We start from the raw sequence: 22,739 nt of genomic DNA, 5'->3' as shown, positions 1-22,739 counted from the left end.
GGGATGATGGGAACTGCAGTCCATAACATCTGGAGAGCTGCAAGTTTAACACCTCTGCTCCAAGCAAATGCAACCCTTCTGCGAGTGTGTGCCTACCTAGCCAGCTGAGTGCCATGCCTTTAGGGGCCTTCAGCATCCAGCACTTATTCCTGAACTAGCAGTTACTGACTGTTTACATTGGCCCGTTGATTTCCTTGTTCACTTTTGCAAGAAATGACCTGGGGATGGGGGGGGGGGGGGGGTGTGATATTTTATCCCAACATAACCTCGCTTCTGTTGAGACCTGCCTTTAGGAACCCACAAGCATCTGCCTTCACAGATGATGCTACTCTGATAAACCTTAACTCATAATTGCAACTCCCGTGCAGGAGCGTGCTCAAATCTCCAAAAAGGTCGTTTATACAGCATGACAGTTCACCCAGCTGTTATCATGCTTTCCCCCAAATCAAGTAAATCAGAGCTTGCAAGGCCACTATGATCACTTTTCAGATCTACAATAAATGAAACAGTAATGTTATTCCAGGGTTTCTGTTAACACAAGGGCTGAACCAAATACCTTTCCCATGTTTGGCAGGGGAAGTACGCAGAAATGGAAGCTGAAGGCTTGTTTATACGAGCTGCATAGTAATTTCGTAGAATCATAGAGTTGGAGAAGACCTCAAGGGCCATCAAGTCCAACTCTCTGCAATGCAGGAACACACAATCAAAGCACTCCTGACAGATGGCCATCGAGCCTCTCTTTAAAAACCTCCAAAGAAGGAGACTCCACCACACTCCGAAGTAGTGCATTCCACTGTTGAACAGCCCTTATTTTTTTCCTGATGCTTAGGTGGAATCTTTTTTCCTTCACCTTGAACCCATTACTCCTGGTCCTAGTCTCTGGAGCAGCAGAAAACAAGCTTTCTCCCTCACCAATATGACATCCTGTTGAATATCTAAACATGTCACCTCTTAACCTTATCTTCACCAAACTAAACATACCCAGCTCCCTAAGTCTCTCCTCATAGGGCATGGATTCCAGACTTTTTACCATTTTGGTTGCCCTTTTCTGGACCCATTCCAGCTTGGACCCGTTCTTTTAGAGCTTATAGTTCTTTACTTCATACCAGAAAAGTATTAACCACAACTTTTATAATGCTTGTAATGTTTATGCTCCTTTTTTTACTCGCAAACATCTTGCGTTATACAAAAGTCATGTATATATTATGTGTTCAGAAACCTACACATTGTAACTCCTTCCTTAGAGGCTTCTGCACCTTGAGAATGAAGCTGTAGTAGAAACCTTTGTATTCTGCTAAGTACCTCACTACTTACTGTGTAGTCAAGGGGTGTATAACAGGAACAGGAACTGTTTCATAGTCTATGGACACAACCAAAGACTCACGAAAGTTCCTGCAAGTGAGCGGAAGTGTGGGGGCAAAGGCACAGAAAATAATCAAGACATTAGGGACAGCAGTAACTGCTGTTACTGTTGTTAACATTTTGTAAGCTACAGACAAAGTTTATTTTAAAACATTCATATTAGCTTTTAATTGCTAGTGATTTAGAATTGTACACCCTGCTAAGATATTTGCTATCCAGAAGGGGCTTTGCTAAAAGAATTTGTGTCCAAATAGCAGCAGTGGAGTAGAAGTAGTGCAGAAGAAGACTTGGCCAGGAAGAGCAGATTGACCTGCTGGTGTTCATTTTGGAGGGCTTTTCTCAAAGCCACAGCTTTTAAAACAGTGTATTTTAACAGGGGTTATCTCTTTTTCTCCTTATAAGGCTCCTGTGAGCTAAGGCTGCTGAATCTGGAAGGTGGGGCTTAACAGGGGTTAACAGAGTTCATCCTAACGGCGCGCACAATTTTAATTTAATTTTTTTTTGTTTTTTTTAAATTAATAAGGACATATTTGACAGATAGTACGTGCAGATAGCTCCAGGGGGGCACTGACTAAAAGCTTAATATTTAAATATCTATATAAATCAGATATGAAGGCAGAAAGCCAGCAGGGGGATGGGGGCTTTCCAGTGTTTTGTTACACCTCGAAGTGTCACATGTATGACTATCTGCCACTAGGACAGAAGTCGTGGGTGTGCCCTCGCTGCAATGAGCTCCTGGCACTCAAGGAATGTGTGCGTTCTCTTGAAGCCAAGGTGGCAGACCTGGAGAAGCTGAAAGAAGCAGAGAGGGTGACAGACGAGGCTTTCAGGGACCTAACAGCCGGGTCCCACTCCCAAGGTGACATCTCTTCAGATGTTATGGAGAATGAAGGTCTTGGGGACGGAGGGTGCCAGTCTGGGGTGGGGGAAGATGCTCCCTTTGTATCGGGATCCCTTCCTTAACTGGTGATCCAGCTATCCTCTTGCACTGGAGTGATACCCCTCAGGGAGGTGGGGGCCTCCTCATAGTGGAGTGATCTATTCGATCATTAGAAATTTAGGAGAGTTGGAGTTTGTGGAGAGGCGCGGATGATCGCGATGTTGACTTGCCTGCCTGGTCTGCGAAGGTTGCGGATGTCATGCTTACGTTTAGATAGGCTTTTAGACAGTGCTGGGGTGGAGTCAGCAGTTGTGGATCCCACATTGGCACCAACAACATTGGGAAATGTAGCCAAGGAGGGTTCTGGAAGCTAAATTTAGGCTGCTAGGAAACAGGTTGAAGTTCCAGGACCCCCCAAGGTGGCATTCTCAGCCGCCAAATGCTACCGTTCCGCCGCGCAAGAGAGGAGGCGAAGAGCTAGGGTAGAAGAAGAGAGGGGAGATACAGGGTCCTCCAAATGAGTGGATGAGAGGAAGGTGGTGTAAGGCAGAGGGTTTCAGGATTTGCTTCAGGGAACTGGGGAACCTTTTTGGGACAAGGCAGGCCTGTACAAGCGAGGCCGAGGGCTTCATCTTAACCAAAAAAGAGGAACCAGGCTGCGGCGCTCAACACATTAAAAGGTGGCAGAACGAAGCTTTTAGAAAGCCTTGATCACTGGGGGGGGAGAAAGTCGACAGGTGAGCTGAGGTGACTTCGGTTCGGAATACAGTATCTATGGGGATGCAGACAGAGAGGGAGGTTTTTCTAAATCAACCACATACAGAGTGAGGAACATAGCAATGTGCATGTGACAAGGGATGAGTGTCTACAAAAAGACTTGAGGGTAAAGCACATAAATCCCAGGTTAAGGACAGAGACAGAGGTATACAGGTGTCTACTATGCTAATAGTAGAAGCATTCTGACCTAAAATGGGAGCTGGAGTACAGAGTTTTGAGAAGGGAGGACTTTGATATAGTGGGCATTTACAGAGACATGGGGTGGAATGAGGAGGAACCAGTAGGATGCTGTTGCACATACCAGGCTACAGAGCTCTATAGGAAGGCTGATAGGACAGGGGCGATTGGGGAGTGGAGTTGCCCTTTACATCAAAGAGAACATAGTATCACATGTACAAAATAGACAATGCAAGGGGGGAGCTGGTTCCCCCTACAGAAGTCACTGTGGATATCAATACCAGGTGTGAAGGAGGACAGCCCAGTTTAATATTAGGAATATATTATCTATAAGTCCCCCTGACCAAAGAAGTGCACAAGAGGATTCTGAGGATGGAAAAGAAAGAAATTCAGAGAGGCCAACAAAACAAAATGTAGTGGTAATGGGTATTTGATTTTAACTATCCCCATATATAACTCCGGAAAAATGCATGTTCGAGGTCAATATAGTAAAAGGAGAGAGCATTCCCTGGATATGCCCTAGAAATGACTGTGGCTTAACCGGAGCAGATGGTTTGTGGAACACCAACCAGGAGGAGAGAGTGATTCTAAGATCTAATTCTATGTGGGACCCAGGATCTGGGTGCAGGAAGTCCAGGTGTTGTTGAGCCGATAGGGAACAGCGACCCACAATGCTGTCAGATTCAGTATCTCAGCATGCTTGAACAAGAGTGACAACTACGTCAATATAGTTACATTCACCTTCAGAAAGAGAAATTTCTCAAAAGATGAGGGGGATAGGTGCTCAGGAAGCTGAAAGGGAAAATCAAGAGAGCTTCAAAACTGTCCAGGATGCTTGGAGGGTTATTTAAAAAACACAGTCAATAAAAAAGCTCAGCTGGAATGTGTCTCCCACAGGTTAGAAAAAGGCAGCACCCAGTTCAAAAGAAAGCCATCATGGTTAACAAGAGGAGGCTGAGGAAATTATCCAGAATGAAAAAAAAAGAAAAAATGTCTTTTTTTTAGAAAATGGAAGTCCAGTTTGACTGATTAAGAGAAAGAAATATGAGAGGGAACACAAATGGGTATGGCAAAGTAGAAGAGAAGCGAAGTTAGCAGCTGTAAAGGGGGGGAGGCAAAAGGGATTATGAGGAATCCATGGCTGTGAACATCAAGACCAGCAACAAACAGTTCTTCAAGTTACATCAAAAGCAGAAGGGAAGCCAGCAAGGGGATGCGGTAGGGCCCGTTAGATGGACAAAGGAACAAAGCGTGGTGTGCTAAAAAGATGGCAGGGGAGATTTGCCAGAGAAGCTGAATGAATTCTTTGCATCTGTCTTCACCCAAGAGGAGGAGGTGAGGAACATTCCTGCACCTGAACCAAGCTTCTTAGGGAAGCTAGAATCCAGGAACTAGCTGGAAGATAGTGGTAGACAAGGATGAAGTTCTTGGCAGCCATTGATAAACTAAATGTTACCAGAATCCCTGGCCCCAGATTGCAGGTTCTACCCTTAAGAGTTCTTAAAAGAGCTCAAGCATGAAATTCGCTGATCTTCTCTACTTTAATATGCAATTTTATCCCTGAAATCAGGGCTCTCCATCCCCTGAAGACTGGAAGATGGCCAATGTCACAATTCACAATCTTTAAGAAAGGATCTGGGGGGACCCGAGGAAATTACAGGCCAGTCAGTTTTGACATCTGTTCCTGGTAAATTAAGTAGAATCTATCATTAAAAGATAGCAAAATTATAAAACATGTAGAAAGCAAGACCTGCTGAGAAAAGAGTCCAGCAATGGCTTTTTTGCAGAGAGCAAATCCTGTCTTACAAACTTACTATCAGAGTTCTTTGGAGAGTGTAAACATGGCATGTGGATAGGGGTGAACCGGTGGACATTGTCTACTTGGATTTCCAAAAGGCTTTTGACAAAGTTTCCTCACCAGAGACTGTTGAGAAAACTCAGCAATGAAGGAATAAGAGGGAAGTCCCCTCCTATGGATTACAAACTGGTTGAGAAAGCAGGAGAACAAAGAGTGGAGGTGTAAATGGGAAGTTCTCACAATGGAGAGATGTTGGGAGTGGTGTCCCTCAAGGAGGTCCATTTTGGGGAATTCAGTGCTCCTTCAACCCATATCTTCTAAGTAAAATGATGACCTGGAAGTAGGGGTGGGTAGCGCCATGGAATTTGGCCAAGTTTGCAGTGATGATACCCAAATTCATGTAGGGTGGTGGGAGGGAACCCACAAAGGAAGTTGGATTCAAGTAAGAGCTCCAAAGTGCGACCTTTGATGATAGAATTAGGTGAGTGGGCTCAGAAATGGCAAATGCAGTTCTAATGTAGCTAAATGTAAGAGTGATGATGCACATAGGGGCAAAAAATCCAAACTTCACATACACGCTACAGGGGTCAGTGCTATCAGTCACAGACCAGGAAAGGGATTTAGGCGTCTTAGTTGATAGTTCCATGGGAATGTCAACTCAATGCATGGCAGCTGTAAAGAAGGCAAACTCTATGCTGGGGATCATTAGAAAAGGAATTGACAATAAAACTGCAAAGATTGTCATGCCCTTATATAAAGCAGTGGTGCGACCGCACTTGCGGAGGTACTGTGTCCAGTGTCTGGTAAGCCCTGCCGGGTTTTATCTCCAAAAAAAGGATATTGAGGAGATAGAAAAAGTGCAGAGAAGGGCAACAAGGATGATTGAGGGACTGGAGCACCTTCCCTATGAGGAGAGGCTGCAGCGTTTGGGACTCTTTAGTTTGGAGAGAGGAGGAGGCTGGCTGAGGGATGCGGGGGGGATTGTGATTGAAGATCCTACATAAAATTATGCATGGGGTAGAAAATGTTGACAGAGAGAAATTTTTCTCTCTTTCTCACAATACTAGAACCAGAGTAGCAGAGAGCTGGAGTAGATGGACTTTGGTCTGATCCAGCTGGCTTGTTCTTATGTTCTTATGTTCAAATACGTTACACAATACGATAATGAATAAAGTACAAACTTACACAGAATATTAAGAAAGTTATTCTCAGAAAGCAAAGAAACTTGGTGCTCATTCAAGCTGTGAATCGACTTTTTGAAAAAGGCATTTTCTCAAGACAGTGTGAAAAATCTGTCATTGATTGCTGTAAGGATCCTGGCACTTTTCACACTGTGCCCTCAACTGACGTGAGCTCTTTTTACATGAAATCAACCAAATGTTTTGTGGAAATAATTATAATCTTACTCAAGAGCAAAACTGCTTGTTGACATAAATAAAGCTGGTGTTTTTCAGGAGCAGTATTGCAGTTTTCTATCCTGCAATATATTTTTCATCCAGATGCAAACAAGAAAGGTGGTTAGACCAAAGTGTATCCACAAATATCTGCATGTGTTACATTTGTTAATTCATTGTTAAAATTACAATCAAAAATATCTGTTTGAAAGCAGATAAAATGGTGAATGTAATCATCCTGGAGCCCAAGTCATAATCATGTTTGGCAGCTGTCTCTGTTTCACTGCTGGATAATGGATGTTGCTTTCGTGTCCCTGAAATCAATGGCAAAATTCATATAGATTTTAAAGGGTTAAGAAGTGGGGTGATATGCAGACAGGAGCCCAAGAGAGTCTGCATTTCTGGTACTGATAATTGTGTCTTTTATTTATCTGTCTATCTTGTGCTTATTTCCCACCCATCACTGATGTCCCTGGGTACATTTTTGTGTGGCATACATTTTATGGCATTAAATTCTGATGGACACATTTGGGCTTTCAAGTTTTGCAGCACAGCTGCAGATGATGGAGATTTTTGTTCAGATTGTGCATATCAAGTAGCCGTCTTGTAATAGTTTGCCTGATGGGAGCTTTTATTACATGGGAGAGCAAAGGGAGATCAATTAAAGGCTGTGATACGGAGATCCAAAGTTTGTGTACGCAGAAGATCCTGGATGCATCACTGGTGCATCACGTTTAGTCCGCTATGGAGATGATAAAAAAGGTTTAGGCTATTCAGCCACTATATACTCCATAGGGCACCTATAGGCTTTTAGGTAATTTGTTGGCTTGGATTGGCAAGCCATTTAAGGAGCTGCTCCTAAGGGTGGATTTCTGTTCTGGTATACTTTGGTGGAGTGTAAGTCTGTTATGAGCGCACAACTGAAGACAACAAGTGATCTCTCCTTTTCCAAGATCCCCACTGTGGTTGATATAAACAGCTTTTGTTTGCAAGACCTGAGTTAAGGCTATTAACAATAGGACATTTTGGAGGACACTAATTCATAGAAATGCATGCGTTGGAACCAACTTGACAGCACTTCAGTCACACAGAAGTAGTTGCTTAGTGATAGTCATTTGGGTGGGCAAAGGGTGTAAAACATTTTTAAAATCACAAGTTGATACACTTCACCCTGCAGAAGCCACTCTTTGTGGTGCCTCTTATTTTGCAGAGCCATGATTAACTACACCTTAGCATTAAGCAGAGGCGTAGCTGGGCCAAACTGCGCCCGGTGCGCAGTGTGTTTTTTCTGCCCCCCCCATGGCCCCAAGGTCTCCTGGGAGCTGTAGTTCCTCAGGCTGTTTTTGAGCCTGAACTGTAAATAGGCCGCTTTTTTCAGCCTGAAAAAGTACTAGAAAAAGAAAAGGAACTAAGGAAAATGTGGGAAGAGGGGGCGCCACGGGGGGGGGAGCACGGGGGTCGCAAGGAAAAGGGGGAGGGGTGATTTTCTGCCCCAGGTGTGCGCCCAGCGCACAACGCACCCCACCCCACCCCCTTGGCGCTCCGCCACTGGCATTAAGAGATCCAGTACATTTCGTTCACTCTGTGTGCTCATGTTGGCTCAATGGCAGAGTATAATTTTTAGTTTGTACCCAATTAGTCTCTACAGTCTTCTGTTATTCTTTACATAGGGCCGACCAGATATTATTCCACAGTTTTTGCTTGAGTCTGTACATAATATGCAACAGCACAAACTGTTTAGCCACTTTTCTGGGAAAATGCAGAGTTTCTATCCAACTTGCTGTTAAGATGCGAATGTTTTCCAAACAGCACAACATTTCACAGACAGCCTTGAATGTTGCCCTTCACGAGCTGGTGTCTGTTTTGTGTCAAAACACTTTTAAGATCTGTTAAAGGGCAGCTCAGAAGCTCAATACAGCTTTTGGGTTATTCGAGTGCATCTGTCCTAGGCAATCAAGAAAGGAGCTTTTCAAGGCTTGCCCTTGTCCCCTCCTGTCTACATTCCCTTCCCAAATACATGCTGAATTTGGGAGGTTTTATAGGAAGTAGAAGGTGGAAAGAGAACAAAGTAGACAACAGCAATTGAAGCACACCCTCTGGGGCTTCGTGGTAGGGGGTCTCCACTGGTTATGTGTCAGATCGAGAGAGGGGGGGAGCTGCAAGTTAATTGGAGGCCGGGAGGGTGGGGCTAGGAGGATTGGCAGTGGGAATGCTTGGAAGAGAAGGGGAAAGAAGAGACGGAGGCTGAGTGCAGAAGTGTTGCACAGGAAGAGTTGTGCTGATTGGGGCGCAGGTGCCTCTATATAATGATAACAAGGCTTGACAATTAGGTGCTCCTGCTTGACAGCTCGTTAGGTCCATTTCGGCCAATAGTTACGGTAAATTAAATTTGTCCTAAAACCTGCCTCTTTTTTGCACTCAGTTGTTCAGGACAGAATCTGAGCAGTGCCGTTTCTTAAGAAATACTCCCAAGGTAAATCTTTCCCCTTCTTTTCCCCCCAGGTAACGTAAATTCACTCACAGCCTTGAATCTCAGGCATTGTCCTCTGGAGTTTCCACCAACTGAAGTGGTACAGAAGGGCCTACCAGTTATTTTAAGCTTCCTTCAAAAGTACAGTAATCTGGATGACTCGGATCCTGTTACTCCAGGTAGAACGATTTTTAATACATATTTTTAAAAGTAGTAGTTACCCAATTGAATACATGGAATAGAATTGTTCATGCTGCATTCTGTGTATGATCTAGGACTATTAATTGTTATTTCCATTATAAGGCATGGAGTGGAAATTTTTACTGTACAGTCCTAAGCGAAGTTACATCCTTCCAACTGCATTCAAGTCAGTGTGCTCAGAACAATGAAATGGCTTAGGATTGCACTGTTGATGTCAGTAGTTTAAGATATGTCATATTTAGGAATAAAACATATTAATAATTAATAGTGTGTCTTCTTAATATAGTGTTAATATTTGATTGAGATCATTAATGATAATTTACTTAGTTTTTTGTTACACTGGGGACAACTAGATCAACCACTTCTAGAGGCGTAGCTGGGCCAAACTGAGCCCAGTGCGCAGTGTGTTTTTTCCGCCCCCCATGGCCCACCTGCGGCGTCCCCCCCCCGCAGCACCCCCGCCCCCCTTCCCATACTTACCTACGTTCCGTTTCTATTTCTAGTACTTTTTGAGGCTGAAAAAAGCAGCCTCTTCACAGTTCAGGGAAAAAACTGCCTGACGAACTATACTTCCCAGGAGACCTTGTGAGCCCCAAGGTCTCCAGGGAACAGTAGTTCCTCAGGCAGTTTTTAGGCTGAACTGTAAATAGGCCACTTTTTTCAGCCTCAAAAAGTACTAAAAAAAGAAAAGGAACGTAGGTAAGTGTGGGAAGGGGGCAGGGGGGTGCTGCGGGGGTGGCAGGGAAAAGGGGAGGGGCCGGGAACAATTTTTGGTCCCCAGGCATGCGCCTGGTGCACGACGCACCCCCCCCTCCGTCCCCTTGGCGCTCCGCCACTGACTACTTCTGATTCTTATTAGAAGGCAGGGAAGGAAAAGAGAATGCATTCATTTCCCCAGTTGGTATTCTTCCTTGTATGGAAACATATTCTTATGGGTTATAGTCTCCACATCAGCCTTCTCTGTGCCAACCAGGATGCATAGTAATTACAGTGTAATCCTAGACTTATACTGGAGTAACTCTGCATAGACATAACAATATTAGTCTGGCATTAGCCTAACAGTGTGAAATGGCATGACCTGTCACCTCCTGTCTTTTGCTGGAACCTTTGCCCATATGGGCTGATCAGCGGTTAAGCACATAAAACAGGATTCAGCAATTGCAACACTTTCTTGGATTCATTTTTAAACGTATTCATCTGCCACAGTCGTGGTGAATCATTTTCACTTTATCACTGTATCTTTAGCCATAGTATACTACTTATAAATAGCTGTTTCCCTTAATGTAATGTGACAGTTCATCTCACATAAAACACTGTTGAATCCACTGCAAAAAATCCCAATTATTCTAGAGCGCTTGTGCAATGGAAATGTAAGAAAACACTGAGGTATCTGCTTGCACTAATTCAAAGTCATTTTATCCCCATTTGTGTTTCTGCTTCTGCACATCTTGTGCAACCAGTTTTGGGGCTCTGTGTGTAGTACAAGGTCTTGCCAGATGGAACTGTTTATTATTATTATTATTTATTCAATTTAATAGACCGCCCTTCCCCCGAAGGGGTCAGGGTTTCTGCTTGTGCATCACTGAATCAAAGCCAATGTGTCAACAGCTAGAAGGTGGAGTCATACAGCCATTTTCCTTTCACCACAGTGATTTTGGGTTCCCTCATACACAAGCAGCTGGGTTGTATAAAAGATCCATTACAAGAAAGAACTTCCAGCCAATATAAGTTTAGCAGTTCCAGTCCTTAAGGTTTTTCAGGTCCATTTGGCCCAAGATTTCAGTTAAAGCTGTAGGTGTCACACTACCTAGTAGTTATTGGAATTCACCTTAAGTAAGTGCTGAATTTCCATTGTTAGTACATGAAAAAGAGATTCTGTCTTGAGGTGTAGAACTAGTGAATACAGGGAGAATATATTAGAGATTAAGATGTCAGTATTCAGGATAATTAATTTCTGTGGATTGATGAAAACAAGGAACAAATACAGAAGAGATGCAACTTTCTGAAGTGAATCGGAGAACGCTGAACCTGAAGATAAACTGAAAACAATAAGATTTTGTTGAAAAGATGAGGTGATGCAAAAGGAAATTATTGCTCTGAATGACCCATACTAAAATTTGTAGTAGTACGTTTAAAAGAGGAAAACAAAGATTGCTCTCAGGCCCAATTGAAGCACACCCTGTCACAGACAGGTCTGCATGCCATTGTCTCAGAATGCAAGTGAAGATCTCACTGAAAGCAATGCAGTTCAAAAAGGAAGACAACTGGGACTGGGTGTTCATCTGATTTACATCAGCAGCTCCTAATTCAAGAAAGGATCCTTCACTAGATTGGTGCCTTTGGCTCTCACAATGCACTACAGTCAAAAGCTAATATTCAGTGTTCATAGATCAGTAATGACTTCCTAAATTCCAGCGGTTTATGCAAAAAAGAATATACATTTTTACGTATGGAAGAAAACACAATTATTTTTCCACACAAGAAGAGGTTGCTGTCAGGAATGCTGATGCATTTACCTTGTGAAATTTTATTTATCAAGAAGACAGGAGAAATTGCAAACTCGCATCATTTAAAGTTGACTTGGACATCAAGGTCACTTTTGTAGGAGTAATTTTTTTCCAAAAATGCCTTTTATCTGCATGAAATCGCACAATAGCTATGTCCCAATATTAACATGTGGTAGAAATACATATCAGAGTTGCCAGAACAGGACATAAAGCTCTTGATGAATATATAAAAAGGCTGATTTCAGAAACATGTACTCTCCATTACTGCATTACTTGCAGAATCCAGCTGCCAATTTTTTCTCTCCTGTGCAGTTGTAAAAGATGCAAAACACTATTATGTATGAATCTGGTCCTGCACATAATTTTCTAGTGCATGATGGAGTCACACTCCTATTTTCTATTGCAAGAAAATTGCATATTGATATTTCAATTTGCACATTTCACAGGAATAAGGAAGTACACATCTACAAATCCATAAGTAAAATACTGAAAGTTGGGGTGTATAATTCACATCAAAAATGGTTGTTTGCTATGGTTACATGCAGCATTAACCACATTGACATATTGTTAAAAACCTGTCAAAGACACCAGTTTTACCTATTTGTTCTACCTATAAAAGTGGCCTAGCTGTTCCATATCAAATGTTTCAGTAACCATATAATCTTTTGATGCCCAGAAGAATAGAAAAGTTATTGCAGGTGCATTAGGAGATTCATTGAAAAAGGTAAAACTATGATCAGTTGAACACCTGCTTATATACTCCAGGTTTATTTCTTGCTTTAAACTATCAATGTTTCACTGTTTGACACTGTTATATTATGCTTTTTGGATTACCTAACATGCTTGTGATTTTTGCACATTAACTCCTCTCCAGAGCAAATGCACAAATATCAGCACTGGGCTTTCATATTTTAGTGATCGCTGAATTAACAGATCATTGACAGGAGTGGATAATATTTATCGTGTGTTTTGCAGACCTTTAGCCTGTATCGATTCAATCTTTTATAAAGTGTGCATTTCCTTTAAAATTCTGTATTTCACAGAATTGCCTTCTCTGCTAGAACAAGAAGCGAAGGCCATTGTTAGAGAATACAAGAGAAAATACGACAGACCACCAGATCGTAGGAAAGCTTTCAACGATTTGTGGAGACAGATGAGTTTCATTAGTGAGTTCAGTAGGAGCCAGTAGTGTTAGACAGGGACAAAACCTTCATGCTGTTCCTTTAATACTTAGCTTAATTCATGTTTTTCGACAATATACAGTACAAGAAAATGTAATTTAGTCATATGCAGGAAAAATATGTTAGTCATATGCAGGAAAAATATGTTGAGTTAATTGTCAAAATAGGAAAGGACTTTCCCAAACTCATCTGGTTTTGTGATACATATTTGCTGGGCATAGTCAAGCTGAAGTGTTCAACTGCTGGAGTTTCTCATATTGCAAGCATAACGGTGCAAAGTGTTGTGTGGATTGTGGTCTTGCTAGTGCCACTGGCCCCTTTCAAAAAAACACTGAAGTCTATCATATGGGAGTCTGTACTCAATTGTAGATCTATGGGGGCCTGAGGGGGCAGACAACCCAGGTGCCACTTCATTGCGCAACCCAGGCGTCATTTGGGGCGGGGGGCACCATTGGGGTAGTTCACACACACACCCTGGCCACCCCACCAAAAATCTCGTTTTGGTACTCAACGGTATCTCTAAAATTTAGAGAGTTGTCTGGCAGTGGCAGCCAGATGCTTCCCACCCCCTCCAGTCCGCAGGAGAGGCAGCAAGCAAAGCAACAAGTAAGCGAGGTGTGTTCAGGCACTGGACAATCCCTGACTGGCCACTCGAGTTGCTTGCCAGGGCCTCCCTGGTCGTGCCGCAGACTGCTATGTCAGTGTTGGACTTCTGTGTGACTGCTTCTTCATCCAGCTTGTCCACTCTTCTTTCCTGTTCCCCTGCTTCTTCCTTCTGCTGCGCCCTGAGTAAAGGAAGTGAAGAAGCAGCCACACTGAAGTCCAACAGTGACAGAATAGCCCAGCGGGCAACTTGAGCAGCCAGACGGATTACCCAGTGCCCGAACTCACCTCGCTCACTTGTTGCTTCATTCTCCACCTTTCCTATTGGTCAGAGGGGGCGGAGAAGCAGCCAGCTGTCACTACACAATCCTCCGAATCCTCTGAATTTTAAAGGTACTGTGAGAACCAAGACAGGTTTCTTTTGGGGGGGGGCATGGAGTTTGGCTGGGAGGCATGGGGGGGCACCCAGAACAGATGAGGGGACACCATTTAAGAACTTGCACTGCTATTTTCCATAGATACACCTCTGCCTGTACTAAAAACATAATATGTATTGTGAAATGGGAAGCACTCCCCTTGTGTTTGTTGCTGTTTCCAGTATTTATGAAGCAGAGTTACTATAATGGTCTGCTTCTAAAGCTTGGTGTACCACCACAAGCAGTAGCATAGTGGTTAAGAGCATCTGGCTGCCACTGCTTGTACTTTTGGAGCAGCAGTGGTGTAGTGATTAAGAGCAGGTGTACTCTAATCTGGAGGAACCCCGCTGTGCCGCCTGAGCTGAGAAGGCTTTGGGGAATTCAGATTACCCTGTACTCTCCAACAAACGCCAGCTGGGTGAGCTTGGGCTAGTCACAGTTCTTCTGAGCTCTTTCAGCCCCACCTACCTCACAGAGTGTTTGTTGTGAGGGGGGAAGGGAAAGGAGTTTGTAAGCCCCTTTGAGTCTCCTATGGGAGGGAAAGGGGGGATATAAATCCAATTCTTCTTCAAAACAAACGTTTAGGTTGCAGTGCACAAGAATGCAGTATCATTGCAGTAGCCCAAAACATAGCTTGAAGACTACTTTGCAGTAATATGATGCAGATATCTCAAGCTGAAACTTAGGATGTGTGCAACCATTTAAAAGCTGTAAAATGTATCTGACATAAGAGGAGTGCTTTCTAACCAGTATACTAAATGTATGTTAAATTTGTTAAATATGATAAAAGGAGTTTTGTTTCTTATAAATAATGGGTTACATTTGTTGGAAGTTCTGTTTCTTATAAATAATGGGTTAAATGTACAGCCAGTATATTTCTTTGCTGAAGTTTCCCCTGTTAACATCATTGGAGGAGATGGCTCCTATCCAAAGGGGGATTTGTGAAGAGCAGATTCTCCACTGGAATGAATGGCAAACTGACTCATGCAGGAGCATTAGAGTGGATATAGCTCCGGATTGGGGGTCATGATCTTTCTTATTTCCAAACATAAATAGACTTGAACTCCTGCTTGAGGGCTTTTTTCATCAAACAACCAGTTTTGATATCTATTGAACATTACATTTTGATACAGTGCCTAGGAATAAAATAATGTTATACTTGTGATTGAAAAATGTATTATTACCGCTGCACAAGAGCGAAGTTGATTGTTTTGTCGTATCCTAGCGAAGCAGTGTCCTTTCTCTTGCATAATCTGTAATTATAGGAATGAAATAATATAAAGACACAGAATTTTATAATGGGTGCTATTTCTATTTACTCTAATAGAAATCTGTTTGTACATGTAACATTTGCATTAGAAATTATTGTAAACATCTCTGAAAGTTGTGTATATATTTCCATATTTGGTATGGCTGTTTAGAAATTATAAATATAGTTGTTTTACATGCAAATAAATTATATGTAAAAAATATATGGTAGGTCTCTTTGGTTGTTTAATTGCCCTCCTTGGTGCATGTGTGATTTTTATAAAGCAGCCAGATGTTATCTTGGTTTCCAAATCCCAATGCAAAGCATATTTTGAAACTTCATAAGAAGCTTCTGTGCTGTTCATGTTCTGTTCCTTGCAGAGGCATCATGAAAAAAAAACTACATAAAATATGTAGAAACAATACTCCGGTTATTGTTTCTCAGAACATTTGCATTGTAATACATTTATATTTCCTTGTGGGCTTTTATGAAAAAATAGGCTGTGAACATATATCTCCTCATACACAGAACCTGTTAGATAAGAATACACACCACTGGGCTGAATACAAAGACCATTTTCTGCTTGCAGATTGGGGGGGAGGGGTCAGATTCCTACCCACTGCAGACCATCCATTTTGTACTCCCCTGTCTTCCTGAGAGTCCTGTGTCCCCCAAGAGCAGCATTTGGGGGAACTCACTAAGTGGGAACAGGAGAGGCAGGTAAGTTGGAAGACAATCCTGCAGTTGATGGAAACAGTCATTGGATTCTGACCATTGTACATTTCTGGGATATCCCACTGGATGATCTATGTAAAAACATAGAACTATGTTACAGAGTTTGGATTTCCTCATTCTGCAGCCATGGCAAATTTCTTTTGCAGAATCAGGAATTGCATGTACAACTCTGAAGGAATAGTCAGCAATGTCAACTCTGGCCATACTGACTACCTTTTCTGCCGATAGAGGTCAGAACTGACACTGAAGCATTCCGGCAGTAGATCAGTTATTTCAGTGAGAAAATTCTGAGTAAATGGTTTAAGGACTGAAGCCTCAAAGTTTTTGGTAATACCAAATTTTCTCATTTTGTTGTGGCCATATTCTTATTCTTAACCTTTTCAATTTAAAAGCCTCTCTTTATTCCATTAACTAATATTCATAAATGAATTAAAATTATCCCATTTTCTACTCAGGAGACCAATTAGGTTGAAAGACAAATCTTCAGGGATTCCATCTTCCCTGCATAAATATTTCTAACCACAATGACTTTTTATAAGCAAGGAGATTTCAAGTTCTAGTTGGGATATTTCAGGAGACTTTTAGCAAGCTAGTCTCTTTGGGATTTTTGTGTATTACTATTTTGCCTCCATCTGGTATGTATATCCTTTGAGGTTTATTTTAGATTATATTAATTGTACCCAATAATATTTTCTGATTGTATGTGTGCATTTAATGAGTTCTAATCTCAAGTGTCCTCCAGTGAGGTTGTTATAAAAAATGCATAAGTAAACATATAAAATTAAAGATGTAATACAGATATAATTACAAAGACATGTTTAATTTAGGATCAGTAAAACAATAGGACCTGAGTTCGATCCCAATAGAAGTATTTATAGGTGACACTTTCACCCTCATTTATAGGGTGAGGTTTTCAGTAGACAGCTCAAGGCTGACTCAGCCTTCCTTCCTTCTGAGGTCTGTAAAATTAGTACCCTGCTTGTCAGGGGTAAAAAGTAGACAACTGGGAAAGGCAATGGCAAACCACCCCATTAACATAATCTGGCTAGTGAACGTCATGATATGAATTGTCGAAGGCTTTCACGGCCAGTTTCAACTGGTTGTGGTGGGTTTTCTGGGCTGTTTACCCATGGTCTAGTAGGCCACGGCCACACAGCCCGGAAAACCCACCACAACCAGTCATGATATGACATCACCCCATGGGTCAGCAATGACCTGGTGCTTGCACAGAGGACTACCTATACCTCTTTAAAACAACAGGCCCACAATCCAACTCATCTAAACATGGTCCATAATGTGCAGATGCGTTATTGCACGCTCTGGCCATGTGGTATTCTGTAAACTCTGAGGTTGGTATCTTCAAATGGCTGATCCAACAGTTCATACCAAAAGGCTTTAACTTACCAGGTCACATTCCGTGGCTGTGAGATAGCAGAAAATGACTAGTAAAATCATGGATCTTGGCGCTTCCAGGGTCAGTGTATTTCATTTACTTTTGTTCGATTTATACCCGTCCTTTCTCAGCCGGGCCAGGCTCAGGGGGCCTTACAACATGGTCGGTAATAACAAGTATACAAATATAACATTTAAAAGACATGGTTAAAAAACTGCTGTTCCTAAACAAATAGCGCAATAGCGCATATAAGGGCACAAGATGGTGCACATCCACTTCATATAGGTGGAGCACTCATTTCTTTATAGGGTGAGGTTGGTTGAGAAGATGAATTAAGTTGCATGAATTGTTAGGGGTATCCATGTATTAGAATTGGTGAGAGTGGACCATACTGCTTCAGAATATTGATGAGAGAGGTTTTTCAAATGCTTTCTCAGGTTTTTTTTTAAAAAAATATCTCTGAAAGTAGAGAACTACCACATTGGGAGAACATGCTATCCTCAGACTTTGCTTTTTGTGATGATCTCTATTTCCAGGGAGTATTTTTTAACCTACGGGAGCATTTGATAATATGTTCTCTTTACCTGCACTCTGAAGTGGTGCAGTCCATTCTATCCAGCAGGCTAGTTCTTATGTTCTTATCCCACTTAAATCAGCATTCAGCTTCTTCATTGTTCTGAATGTGTAGACCAAATCCAAATTGAGTCTTCAATATTAAAGCCAAATGGCACCTAGAAACAGGAATCACCCAAACATACTGGTTACTCCAATTGTATATGCTTACTATAGACATATGCTCATGCAGGACAAAAGTCAGGGGTTCATATTCTTACATTTCCTTTAAACCCAAGTTTTATTCCAATGCAGAGGCTTATCTTGGGATTTACCCTGTATTGCAACTGCCAAACTATCAAGGACTTTACTCCCAGACCTTTCTGAGGAATATCTTTGCCTGAGCAGACATAACTTTCTAGCAGTCTTGGGGTGTGAAAACCTTGGTAGAAAATCCTACAAAACCATCCATCTGTTTGAAAGCAATGAAAATATTCACGGTAGGAAAGATCTGATGACAAAGAGTTACCTTGGCATACTTATTAAGTATAATATGAAGAAAGTTATAGGTTGCTGTTCCTTCCTTGTATTAAACCAAATTAGTTGGCTTGGCTGCGAACTAGGTTGTATTCTAAATTCTCTTGTGTTATGAAAAGATCATAGCTTTTTATCCAGATATTTCAGTGGGCATGCATGAGTCTGCAATGCTGTGATTTTTAGGATCGAATGTTTATAGTAAAGGTAAAGTTTCCCCTTCAGTTTCCCCTGGGGTACCACTGCGAGCAGTGATTTCATGGGCAAGCCGTTTTTGTGGGGTAGTTTGCCATTGTTTTCCCTGGCTATTCTTTACCCCCTAGCTATGAGCTAGGTACTCACTTACCGACCAAGAATGGGTGGATGGCTGAGTTGACCATCAGGCAGCTGCCAGGATATCTGACAGGGGACTCGAACTCCTGACCGTGTGAGTGGCAGTGCAAGCACTTAACCACTATGCCACGCGGCTCCTATTATGTTTATTGTACTGAATGATAATACAATTTGAAAAGATTAACGGAACTGAGAAGGCAGGGCCAAGAGGAGAAGGTTTTCCAAAGGATCCATATTTTCTGTAAAAGATTGTTAAAAACTGGGAACATAAAAGCATGATAAAAGGAAACTAGGGATTGGATCCAACAAGTTTTTCTGCTGGTAAAGAAAGGGAGGGGGGCTCCTTTTTGAGGTCCAGAAAAGGACTGTAGAACATTCAAGGACACAAGCCATGGGGGAAGGGAATACCCCAAGGAGGGGGACTGGGAAAGGCTGAACTGAAAAATCTGGCTGGATCCAGCCCTATGAGATACAGAAAAATTAGGTTCAAGTGAACTCCATATGCCAGAAAGAAAGAAAACTGCAATATATATTATTTTTCTTTTCATCATGCTTCATTCTCTGCCATTTACCAGTTCCATTAATGGCGCTATTATTTTCTTTCCCTACTGCTCCTTCTTCAGATTATGATTGCACTTTACCAGTGATGAAGAGAAGAGAGACTGAGAAAAGCCAGGGAGGCTTTCAGATGTAAAGTCACATTTATCTTGATGCTTAAACCTGAAGAGGGAAAGAGAGAGATATGCTAGGCTGTTTTTTGCTGGGTTCCTTTCCTGATTGGCTTTGTAATGACTCTAGTGACCTCTTCTTTTTTTGATCCCAACAGAAATGCCTCCCATTGAAAAGTTAAACTTGACAGACCTTGTGAAATCGAGTCTGGATTTGTCAGATGGATGGCCTAATGAGGAGGAAATGGTACGATTTCAGAAGCTGAGGGAAGAAATGATACAAGATGAAAGAGAAGAGTATCTGGCTGACCAAAAGTTGTACAACGAATCTATGACTTCCATTTTCTCAAAGAGATCCAGGGCAAAACAGAGTGTCTCATGCAAATGGACCGTGGCCACACCCAGGTAATATGATACATGTTTATGTCTCTTACGAGCGGGTTACAATATGCCCTCCTAATACAGACTTTGGTGTGCATTATATTTTAAAAGCCAAAACCACTTGGCACCATATATTTGATGGACTATCTTCTCCTGTACTAAACTGCTTTGCATGGGCTCATTCCGCACATGCAGAGTAATGCACTTTCAAACTGCTTTCAGTGCTCTTTGAAGCTGTGCGGAATAGCAAAATCTACTTGCAAACAGTTGTGAAAGTGGTTTGAAAATGCATTATTTTGCGTGTGCGGAAGGGGCCATGGTTTAATGCAAATACACCTGATTTTTATTTTACTATTTATTTCCCTGTATAGTGGGAAGGATCCAACCATTCTCCAAGTACCCTTCTTCAAGCTTTAAGTGTCTTCCTGCAACTTAAGTGGCTCTTTTTCCAATGTAAGAGCCACTTAATTTGGAAAAAGCTTCTTAGATTGGAGGCTCTTATTTAATTTCTGCCCATTCTGGAAAAGGCAGTGGCGGAGCGCCAAGGGGACAGGGGGATGCATCGTGTACCGGGCGCACGCCTGTGAGCTAGAAAATCGCCCCAGCCCCTCCCCCTTTTTCCCATGTCCCCCACAGCCCCCGTGGTGCCCCCCTGCAGCACACACACAAACCATCCCCCTTCCCACACTTACCTACGCTCCTTTTCTTTTTTTAGTACTTTTTGAGGCTGAAAAAAGCGGCCTATTTACAGCTCAGGCTAAAAACTGCCTGAGGAACTACAGTTCCCAGGAGACCTTGGAGCTCACAAGGTCTCCTGGGAAGTATAGTTCGTCAGGCAGTTTTTTCCCTGAACTGTGAAGAGGCCGCTTTTTTCAGCCTCAAAAAGTACTAGAAATAGAACAGGAAGGTAGGTAAGTGTGGGAAGGGGGGTTGGTGGGGGGTGGGGGGCGGGGGGCACCACGACGGGGTGCCATGGGGGCAGAAAAAACACACTGTGCACCGAGCGCAGTTTGGCCCAACTACACCTCTGGGAAAAGGTGAGGTTGAGATTTTAGTAGCCACCACACATGGTGGGTATTCTTGCTGTTCACATTTTTTAAACTGCCCCACTCTGCTATTTGAGTTGATTCATTTATTGGCTGTGTTTCTATGCCACTTCTCTGCTCAGGGTTTAAGGTGGTTTACAATTTAAACTATGACACTATCCCCCTCCCCGAAATAGTTAGAGAAGACACCACAGTAAAACAGGAAAAATGTCTTAGGCCATTTGAGTTCTCTTCAGGAGCTGATTTTATGAGTGTTTGGTCTTGCCTTATCTTTTCTTCTTCTTACAGTACGTTTAGTAAAATCTAGTCAAATGTTTAACATAAAGCCACTGCAGGAACCTTTGAATAATAATTAAACATATAAAACGCTTTCCTTCACTGACACAATTATGAATAAATTGGGTTTTTCATATTTTTAGATGAACTGTGTGCCACATTTCAAATTAAAATTGAGTTAAAGACCGATTCACTGAGAAAGACCTATTGTCAATGCTCTCATTTTTCAGACCATTCTTGCAGAATTCTTTAAAAACCAAAACTGCATTTCAAAGAGCAGAGAACTCCATACATTCTGATCTGTTGAACAAATGATAATATGCAAAGTAACCACCCTTTTACTTGCACAGAGCTGAAAATTGCTTGATGGGGTGAACAGCCACCTGCTTTTACTTAAGGGAGAAATGGACTGTGGCACAATTGGACATCTAAAGGAATGCTGTGAAAGTAAACTTGGAAAGAGTAGAAGACAGAAAAGGTCCATGTGCTGTGCAAATCAAAATTAAGGTCAACAAAGAGTGCCAGGAGGGTGTAGTATAGGCAACATGTTTATCACAAAGATGTTTGTCACAGAAGCCATCAAATATGGAAAACAAAACAATAGCCTACCCACTGAAAATGGTCAGTTTACATTCCAGTTCCCAAAAAGGAGATGTTAAAGACTGCAGCAACTGTCAGACTGTCACATTAATTTCTCACATGACTTAAGTGATGCTCAAAATGTTAAGCTCATTGCTCAAAGACTGTTATCATGTATGGAACAAGAAATGCTTGATGTTCAAGCTGGATTCAGAAAAAGAAGAGGCAGTAGAGATCATATTGCAAATTTATGTTGGTTACTGGAGCATATGAGAGAATTTCAGAAGAAATTAACCTTGCTTTTCATAGCTTACAATAAAGCTTTTGACTGTGTGTGGGTAATAAAAAGTTATGGCTGGTTTTAAAGGAAATGTATGCCACAGTGTCTGAGTGTTTTGATGTACTCTCCGTTTCCTGCGTTTAGGTTGGCTGAATCTCGCCCCATTCCCCCCACTCACTTTCAGTCCTTTTTTAATTTTTAAAACAGAGAGAATCACCCTTTCCCCCTCCTGCAAACTCCTTGCGCTTGAAGGTGGGGTTCTTGTTTTGTGGGGGGTGGTCTAGAGCAGCGAGGTGGGGAAAATGGCCCTGGTGCTGCTGCCATTAAGTTCTTCACAGCAGGGAAGCCCCCGGAGCAACATAGGAGCATTCAAAAAGAACCTCCATTTTGGCAGTTCTGGAAAGCCACGGGGCAAAGCCAATTCTCCAGGGTGCTGCTGGGACAACAGCATGGCAGACATGCTGCAGCAAAGGGGGCGGTGAAGAACTCTCTATTGTACTGGGGCATTTCCCATGCTAACAGAGGAGCAATTTTGCCATGAAAAACTGGCCTGAGGCTATTACACTTTCGTCACATTATGAGAAGACATGAGCCAATGAAAAAGGCAATAATGCTGGGAAAAGTTGAAGGCAGCAGGAAAAAAGGAAGACCCAGGATAAGATGGCTGGACTCAATCAAGGAAGCCACAGACCTCAGTTTGCAAGACCTGAGCAAGGCTGTTGACAATAGGAAATTTTGGAGGACATTGATTCATAGGGTCACCATGAATTGGAATCAACTTGATGGCACTTAACACAGAACACACATTCAAATTGCCATGGTATCATAGCAGTGGTATCATAGCAGTACCATGGTATTATAGCATGGTATCATAACATGGTATCATAGCAGCTATGCAGATAACCATTTCTGAAACTCAGGGAACTTCAGAATACTACTTAGCGAAG

General features: G+C 42.2%; 1 protein-coding gene across 2 annotated transcripts in view; it reads left to right on the top strand.

Annotated features, from left to right (window-relative positions):
• LRRC27 (leucine rich repeat containing 27) overlaps positions 1-22,739 on the top strand; it is a 60,290-nt gene that overhangs the window by 6,491 nt on the left and 31,060 nt on the right. The window contains exons 6-8 of one of the 2 annotated variants that reach the window (XM_048506153.1): positions 8,891-9,037; positions 12,610-12,732; positions 19,389-19,635. In XM_048506153.1, the coding sequence (XP_048362110.1) occupies positions 8,891-9,037; positions 12,610-12,732; positions 19,389-19,635 (517 nt within the window). The remainder of the gene's footprint in view (positions 1-8,890; positions 9,038-12,609; positions 12,733-19,388; positions 19,636-22,739) is intronic. The other variant, XM_048506152.1, reaches the window with a different exon arrangement.

The sequence above is a fragment of the Sphaerodactylus townsendi genome, linkage group LG08 (assembly GCF_021028975.2).
Source record: "Sphaerodactylus townsendi isolate TG3544 linkage group LG08, MPM_Stown_v2.3, whole genome shotgun sequence".
Taxonomy (NCBI): domain Eukaryota; kingdom Metazoa; phylum Chordata; class Lepidosauria; order Squamata; family Sphaerodactylidae; genus Sphaerodactylus; species Sphaerodactylus townsendi.
The sequence above is the reverse complement of the archived record's forward strand: the minus strand, read 5'-3'. Positions and strand labels throughout refer to the sequence as shown.